Source organism: Limanda limanda, chromosome 4, assembly GCF_963576545.1.
Source record: "Limanda limanda chromosome 4, fLimLim1.1, whole genome shotgun sequence".
In the NCBI taxonomy this organism is placed as follows: Eukaryota; Metazoa; Chordata; class Actinopteri; order Pleuronectiformes; family Pleuronectidae; genus Limanda; species Limanda limanda.
The window spans coordinates 8,044,547-8,054,018 of NC_083639.1; the positions used below are offsets into that span (position 1 = coordinate 8,044,547).

Sequence of the window (9,472 nt, forward strand, 5' to 3'; positions counted from 1 at the left end):
TGTTCATCGGTGGGACCTTGAGACCACGGCTCCACAATCACTACTGCACAGACTCTGGCTCCAAATGTTGTTAAAAATACAAAATGGCGGAATCTGGAATCTGCTTCGTTTTTGTAAAATAGGAGGAAGTAAAGATTTCTTGTCCATCTTTATTTACAGTTGATTGACAATGATTCACACAAGAAAGCCCTCCAACAAATTATCATCATTTTGACTGTTTCACTGAAGCCCAAAGTAGATTATTTTGTGATGATTAATACCCAACATTAAGATTAAGATTAAGATTAAGATACATTTATTTGTCCCAAACACATGCACAGACATGCACAAGCACACTCATGCAAGGGGAAATTTAACCTCTGCTTTTAACCCATCTGGTGCAGGACACACAGAGCAGCTTGAAAACAAGTTGCATATAAACAATGTGTATGCTCATACACAGAAGAACCAGCTCTCTGTCTTGTGTCGTTTTTAATCATTTTTATTCATAAGGTTACAGTGTTAATTCAGAGCACGATGTGGGACTGAGGAAATGTAGAGGAAGACGTTTCCCATCGGTGAGGGGACAGCGGGGGGGCCTGCCAAGCCTCGTGGAGCCGGAGCCTCCTGGAGGACCTTTAGAAGTCAGGGCCCTCTTTCTTCAGGTTCTTGTAGTCTGTGTCGATGGCCACAAACTGCGGAAGGCAGGAGGAATACATTTAAATCTGCTTTGCTTAAATTAAATTAATCAGTGTTGTCTTTTGGTGATTTCAATGGCCAAAAAAATACTGAGTTTAAGGTTATCCCTTCTCATCTATAGAGCAGATATGGATTTGGATGCCTGCATTTGCTCACCAAACCTTCTTTCTAGCTTTTTTATAGATGTTTATCTTGCTGAGTCTTTTAGGAAAACATGAATACTTGGGTCATGGATAATATGCAGTGTGTGACTGCTTGGATGTCAGCACATTACAGCTCTCCAACCATGAAAAAGACACATTTCTCCACTGGCAGTGATTATTTCCTCCCCGTGTATTTTTCTTTATTCTGACTGCCATTAACACTCTCGCCTATCCCCTTCTCTTTCCCCTCTCTCTCGCTTCCCCGTCCTCATTACGATCGTTGTTTGGACTTCAGTGGAATTTCGATGTGAGACCTTTGCCTTGCTGTGGAGAATTAAACATGCCATGTCCTGACCTTTTGTCTGCAGAGTCTTTCATTCCACTGGCAAGCAATGCAGCCTTGAAACCCTCAGAAAACGTTCTTTTCACTGAAAAACACATCATCCAGATCGCGTCTTCTGTCAGCTGCTTGTTTTTCTACTCTATCGTGGAGTGGTCGGGGTTGTTAATATTTTCATCAGTTGGTCAGCTGTGCTGGCCTAGTTCAGGAGGTAAGGGAAATCAAGGCCAACCACTAAAAGCTCCTTGTTCCATTTGCTTTCATTTAGTTTTGAAAAATATGTTTCTCCTTGTTGTTTTCTTTTATTTGAACAGATGTGCTGAAAGCCAGGAAGCAACAATATTGGTCGGACATCGTTTTGTCAACACTGGTTTGTTTAAATCTATTTTGGGGAGGTTTTTTAAGTTGATGAAATGAAAAGATTTTTGCATGGATATGTTTCTGACAAACTTGATTGGTTTGAGCCAGGAGGCCATGAGAGTGTGATGGGAAGAGTCACCTTGTACTGGTAGGTCGGGTCAAGCTCGTTCCAGGGCTCTGGGTTCTTGTTCTTGTTCCAGAGGCTGCAAAAAGTGGAAAGATTCAGGGTATGGAGAAAAAAGAGGCGTGAAAGAGGGAGGAGAAGAGACAGGAGGATTATGAGAGAGGCATACTTGATCATGGCAAGGAGGGGATGCGGAGAATGAAGAATAGAAGGGGAGAAACCTTCCGAAATTTTAACAAAGAAGACGGGGAAAAAAGAGCAGGAGGTCAGAGACAAAAGGGATAAAGATGTAGATGGCGGATGGAGACAAATGATGAACAAAGAGAGGTGATTATGAGATGAGGTGAACTCAGCCCAGTGACTTGGCATCGCTCCTCTGTTCATTAACCAACGTCTGGATTTCACAGCGACTGTCCCCTTCCCCGTGCGGTAGCATGTCACGCCGCCAAAGCACAAACAAAGACACTGAGAGACTGATGGCAGAGCGAGCAACCCCCCCCTCTCTCCATTATCACAAACATTAGACAGGCTCAGAAAGGGAGGGAGGCACAGGCTGACCACAGCACTCATCACCAGCTGATGATGAGGTCAGGCTTTATGGCTGACCCTCAGAACAAGTGGTTGTGTGTGGCTCAAAATAGGACATGAGCGTGCACATTTACTTCCTGTAAGCAGTCACTGAGTTCACCGTGGTTGGTGCACATTGTCATTCTGAAACATGACAGGTTAATCCAGCCATCTGCGTTTGTTGTTAACTCTAATTTAATATGCAGCTTTCATAAAAGCTTTGTTGTGATATTGGTATAAAATCCAGTGCGCATGTATGGATGGAGAGTATTTTATCACACCTGAGTTTCACTATGAACATTTGTTACAGAGTCCAACAATTAAATCACATGAAAAGTTGATTATATGAAAACCTGACACGTTGAATGAGAAGGTGTGGTTTTCCTATTTGTAAGAGAAAGTAGAGCACATCTCTAAAATTACAAACTATTTGGCAGAGACAATATCCCACTATCCTTTTGGCCTTGTTAAAAATTCACAGCTTATAATCTTTTACTGTTGATATTTCCTTTCCTCTGGTGAAAAACATAGACAATACTCACTTAAAGTAAAACTCCTGTACCCTGATATTTTTTGTGCTGCTCTTTGCTAATAATAACATTTTAAAAAAGAGGGATTCTGTAAGAGATTAATTTACCTCTAAACTCATTGCCAAAAATATTTTCAGATCCAACATGGGACCAACAGGACCCAACCCTATCGGCCATATTGAAAATGTTAATATCAAATAACAATAATCCAGAGTTTAGATTCAGCTCACATTCTGTAACATGCACATATTTCCATAGGAAAGGTGGAAGATTCCAAAACTACACATCCGAAAGACTTACGTGACATGAGGCCCTCTTGACAGACGGATCAGGTAGAGGAAGGCCCCGGTGAGGCCCAGAGTCGTGAAGAAAAATTGAGGGATTAACTGAGGAAAGGAGGAGAAAGGAGAGGAGATGAAAGGAGGGTAGATGATAGATGATGGAGGAGTTAGGGTTGAGGAGAGGAGGAGAGAGAAGAGCAGGAACAAATTAATCTCAGAAAAAGAGACATATGAAGGTAAACACCCATTTTCTTTTAAGTGGTTGACTGTGATATGGTAAGACAAACTTGTGTGAAATTCACACACATACACACACACAAACATGGGTAGTTGTTATTCTTGTTTTCCCTCTCGCTGCCCTCCTCCATATGCATGAGGCCCAGGCCATGTGTAAGGCAGCTCACTGTCAGCCTGGGTTGAATGGGCAAGGACGCGGTGGAAGAGAGAGCTGCCGCATGTCAGTGTGTGCCAGCCTTACCTCCTCAACACTACAGCATACCTGTCAGACTGAGCGACCGCATTACACACACACACTAACACACACACACACACACACGCACTGAGAGTGAGACACTCGCACAAATACGCACAGAAATGAGCCTACACACCTAGGCTGCATACTCAATGTGTGCACACATGCAGACACAGTTTAATTTGATGTTCTGAGTTGTGATGATGACAGGAATTAAAATAGAAAAGCACATTAGGGGGACAGGGGGATAATGTGATATGTCGTCTTAAACACCCAAGGCTTAAGTGTGAAAATCCTCTCGCCGTGCAGCATCTATTCATCAACAACACATTGCCATACATTTCCTCTCTGCTCCGCCTTGTGAGACTCTGGTGTCTGAGACGGAGGCAGAGCGGCAGACAGAGTCACACCGCTGGTGAACAGATGTTCTCAGCCCACACAGATCTAGTCGAGCTGTAGAGAGATGACAGTTTGATCAGGTTGAACTGAAGGATGTCTCTACTCAGCTGTATCTCGACATCTGTCTTCTGTCTGATTTCCTTGTCACTTGCCTTCTTCTTGATTAGCAGAATGTCTGCTGACAAAACTCACTCCCTTAACCCTTTGATACACAACATGGGTCAAAAGTGACCCGATGGAGTTTTAATTGTAAATATCTTTGCAATTAATGTATTTCATCATTCAGAATTCCAGGAATTCCTCAATTAACTTGTTTTTGATCATTACACATTCTTATTTTTATTCGTCCTTATTTACTTTTTTAATAAAAAAACATTTTTGTATCACTACCCCCCTAAGGCACAACATGGGTCAAAAATGACCCGTATTCATTTCACATGTTATTTCATGCATGGCTGTGCTTCTTTGCTATATCTTTTAAAATCTATTTATTTAATCATTTAATATTACAAAGTATTAATTAAAATATCTTGTTTTTGATTACCACAAATCATTATTTTCGTTTTCTCTGTCTTCATTTTTTAACTAAAATGGTTTTTGTATTACTACATCAAGTTTACACACATGGGTCAAAAATGACCCATGTATGCAAGTGTGAATTTGATAGGAACCTTTGATTTGTAAATGTTTGTAGTTAGGAACATGTTTACTGTGGACAACTTTTCACATGCCACACTTGTCAGAACTACTTGTCAGAACTAAACGGGCTGCTTTTGCACATCTGATTCATGTAAGTCTTATTTTACAATTGTTTTACCTAAGAAAATATTTGATATATTGTGAAAAGATAACTGCACATAATATTTGAACATTATTTCCCTCTACTGGTGGGAAAGATAAATATGTCCAATATTATTAGCTAGCTGTTAACATATTCTCTTTTAGCTAGCTAATGTTAGCTTATGTAAAATTCTAGCTAACGATAGCTAGGTCAACATGATTTAGTTCTGACAAGTAGTTTTGACAAGTGTGGCATGTGAAAAGTTGTCCACAGTAAACATGTTCCTAACTACAAACATTTACAAATCAAAGGTTCCTATCAAATTCACACTTGCATACATGGGTCATTTTTGACCCATGTGTGTAAACATGATGAGGTAATACAAAAACTATTTTAGTTCAAAAAGTAAGACAGAGAAAATGAAAATAATGATTTGTGGTAATCAAAAACAAGATATTTTAATGAATACTTTGAAATATTAAATGATTAAATGAATAAATTTTAAAAGATATAGCAAAGAAGCACAGCCATGCATGAAATAACATGTGAAATGAATACGGGTCATTTTTGACCCATGGAAGGGTAGTGATACAAAAATGTTTTTTATTAAAAAAGTAGAAAAGGACAAATGAAAATAAGAATATGTGATGATCAAAAACAAGTTAATTGAGGAATTCCTGAAATTCTGAATGATGAAATAAATTTATTGCAAAGATATTTACACGTTAAACTCCATCGGGTCATTTTTGACCCATGTGTGTAAACTTGATTTAAAAATACAAAAACTATTTTAGTTCATAAATTATGAAAGATAAAATGAAAATAATGATTTGTGGTAATCAAAAACAAGATATGTAATGAATACTTTGAATATTAAATGATGAAATAATTAGATTTCCAAAAATATAGCAAAGAAACACTCAGCCATGCATGAAATATCATTGTAAGTCAATACGGGTCATTTTTGACCCATGTTGTGCCTTAGAGGGGGTTTGCATAGCTTGTGTATCAAAGGGTTAAAGAAAATATCCCCCCCTCCCTCTGCCACACACTTAAAACCACTCGGGACACAACTGTGTAACAACTTTAACTCAATACATGAAAGTCTTTTCAGTTTACAGCAGAATAATATATGTTTGGGACGTTGGAGTTGCTATGGAATTGGGCGAAGCAATCACTGAAATTATTAACCAAGTATCAATCTAGTCTCAAATTATTTTTTCTGAATAACTAATTGACTAATTAATTGATAAACTATTATTATTTCTTTTAGATATCCATCTAACCTTTTAACACCACACACAGTTTAACTGTTCACATCCACTGTCATGATTGTTTAAGTTCAGGCAAGCATTTTGGTTAAAGTCATAGGGACAGATTGTGATTTCTGTTGAAGCAGGTTGTGTGTTAAGTCTCTGTGAACTTGTCTGCATTAAACCAGACCACTTTCATTCCTTAACCATAAAAACATTTCATTAAATCTGCAATCAGTACAAATGGATATTATACTTAGTTATATTTGTGGAAAACCTACATATAATAATAATAGTGACTATTTTACTGACTAATATAATGTCAAATAAATGAAAGTGTCACTCTTGTTACACTAACAGAAAACTTAACTAACCAGATCAAGTTGAAGTAAACGATATTTCCTGTTGCTTTCTAGGACACAGAGCTGCTCAGTCATGTCTCGTACCCTGAGCTCACCCAGCATGGGGTTTATGAATGCTGAATTCTTCTCTATGCAGATCTACTATAAACTTCTCAACTTCTCCAAGTAAACTTGGAAAAAAATACAATATTTCTGTCTCTTTCACATCCACATGAACGTGAAAACATGCACAAGTGCACATATACTGTGGCCTGACTGCAGATGATCAGTTTCGATCATCGAGGCAAACATAACCAACCACACACACACACACACTACCGCACAGAAGCAGGTCAGCTTTGATCACTCACTCTCACACACAAACACACAAACACACAAACACACAAACACACACAGAGGCCTGCGTGAGGGGAGCTGTCCATTCCCCAGTGCTGATATCTTCATATCCTGCACAAAAGTGAGGCTTCCACCTTTTCACCATTCAGCCTGACTACTTTAGAAAGTGTTTTATACTTAGTTTGATGCTGTTGTTGCCCTTATTACTTTTCTGGTGCACTGCCAAGCCAACCCCGTCAATCCTCAAATTTGGGTCACCCTCAGAAAAGCTCAGAGGGAACAGTTAGGGGAAAAAACAAACACAGACAGCTTCTGTGTCTTTCTTCCTGTCGTCTTTCATCATAAACAAAGTATTATAGCAAATTAACATGCCAAAATAATGATGTGAGTTCACAGTGCTTATGAAATTGTAATTGTTTATAATCTAAAAGACGCTCAAAGATTGACTTTGAGTAATAAGAATGGGCTCAGGTGTTTTTCCTCCGTTAATTTTAAACTACTGAAAAAAAGAAATGGTGCAAAACTTATGCCAAAAGTTCAAGAAAACGTATTCACAAACTAAAATGTAGCGTAGCATATTACTATACCATCAGTTTATTTAGGCCTACATAACTATAATAAATAGACTATAAAAAGAATTACAGCAAGACACAGATGCAACCTACCCCTGGGTGTTTCTTCACTTGTTGGATCATGGTCCTAATCATCTTTTACTGTTGTTCAACGAAAATATAATCCGGCAAATGAAAACAAAAACTCAGCTAAAGTCTGACAAATGTCTCCATGTGAGTGAGTGTCTCTGTGCAGATTTACAGAAAGAGCTGATTGTTAGCTGTGGAACAGAGCCTGTGCCAGTGCACAGAAACCTGTTGACAATCTCTCTGCTCTGCCACCGCTCCCTCCCTCCCATTGGATAAACCAGAGGGTCAGAGGCGAGAGGGAGAAGGGGGGAGAGAGCGAGAGACAGTCCTAATCCCTATAATCATGTCAGCTGAGGACACTAAGTTTCCACTGAGGCTCACTGGGTTCTGTAAAGTGTTTTGTTAGACAGCAACAAAACTGCAGGTACTGAAAGTCCCATTTTTACTGACACAACAGATACACACAGATATTTTTCCGAACATTTTCTCCTGGTGGTGCAGCAATAGAGGAGCCAGCTCCAATAATGGGTTCATATTCAAACCTCACACCCACACTGCAGCTATTGGGTCGGATAGTTCCATGTTATATTGTTATTTCTAAAATGACTGTTTTTATGGATAGCCATCACTCTGATACTTTAAATCATCCCCCAGCAGCCAATAAATGTAGCTGCCAATCTCGTTCAGTGTAAAGAGCAGAGAAGTAATGGCGGTGTCCAACTTGTCCCTTGGGTTGAGACCTTTGTCTCCGGTAATGACAATTGATTGGTCTGTGATGCAGCACCTGCAGACCTTTCAGGTTCCTTAACAACAGTTTGCAACCTAATGTAATTAACACCAAAATGCTACGCTGGGCAAAATGGCACAGGTCATTACTATTCCTTACTTACAGTACTGGTTGCACCATTCATCATGTTTATGTGGACGAGGCAGAGTGGTTTCATTTTTTAATAATGCTGATGTCACGGCTCTAGGGAAGGCAACCCTAGATGGGCCACAACTTTTATTCTGATCCAGACTGAAATATCTGGAATGTCCCGTGAGAAGATAAATACCATTGACTTTGGTGATGTTCTACATTTATAGCCCCATCATGAGGCTTAGATTTTTTAGTGAATTATCAAGATGATTTGGCTCCACTTTCGGGGAGCCATCATGTCGTCTATCTCGATATTACATTACATTACATTTCATTTAGCCGACGCTTTTATCCAAAGCGACTTACAATAAATGCATTCAACCCCGAGGGTACAGACCCAGGACAACAAGAATCAAGAAAGTACAATTTCTTCAAAATAAAGCAAAACTACAAAGTGCTATAAGAAAGTGCCATCTAAGTGCGACTAAATTGTTAGTTTCAATAATTGTTAGTATTTTTTTTATTTTTTTACATATACAGTGACATAGACTGATATACAGTCAGACACCACCAGAAGGGTCAATGTTTTCACTGTAATTCACTATTTTGTACATCTTGACTTTGAAACTGTGTTTTGAATATTTCTCAATGAAAATCAGGAAGAATCACATGTATTTAGATTTTTATATTATTGATCCTTATAGGATGACTTTTAAGAGCTCAGGTAATCGCCTGAATTTTTTCTCTAGCACCAGGTCAAAATTTTCATTTTTTATTATTTATTATTTTTATTGATGGCTATTGGAATGTAAAGAGAATTTTAACAAATATGATAAAAGTGCTTGACAAGCATCTGCCCAACCCTACCTTCTAAAGAGGTTCAAGACTACAAGACAGAGCCCTGCTGTAACTGTAGGTTTCCCCTCGTGTAACTGGCCAAATACAAAACCTATTTTTTTATCTACTTTAGCAGTTTGTGAGATCAATATTTCAGAGTATGAGGAGGATATAAACCCATTCATCCACGTGCAGAGGCTCATTCTGCACAACCTACAACATTTTTGGATGTGCATCAATTTCATCAACTTTAACGTGTTTACTGTACCAAAGTTGTCTAATATTTGGGAGTGATTTATGCTGCGGTGCCCGCGTCCTGCAGTCTTGTGAGTCACCCTAAGTTGTTTTACCTGACATTTGTCAGTGGAAAGATTGCTATTTCTGTATACCACATGACAAGGGTAATGGGCGCAATTTTTCACCCAGCAAGGATAGAGAGATTGATGAAGGTTGATGAGAAAGGAAGGGTTTTCAACAGAAGAGGATGGGGGGAAATGAGATGCATTAAG

The 9,472-nt window shown here is 38.9% G+C and overlaps 1 protein-coding gene across 1 annotated transcript; it reads right to left on the bottom strand.

Annotated features, from left to right (window-relative positions):
- Positions 1-617: 617 nt before the first annotated feature.
- On the bottom strand, positions 618-7,333 carry LOC133000671 (cytochrome c oxidase subunit NDUFA4). Its single transcript, XM_061070624.1, has 4 exons — positions 7,292-7,333; positions 3,043-3,128; positions 1,661-1,724; positions 618-674 (listed from the first exon to the last, which is right to left on the bottom strand). Exons 1-4 carry the CDS (start codon positions 7,331-7,333, stop codon positions 618-620), a joined length of 249 nt encoding a protein of 82 aa, XP_060926607.1.
- Positions 7,334-9,472: the final 2,139 nt, after the last annotated feature.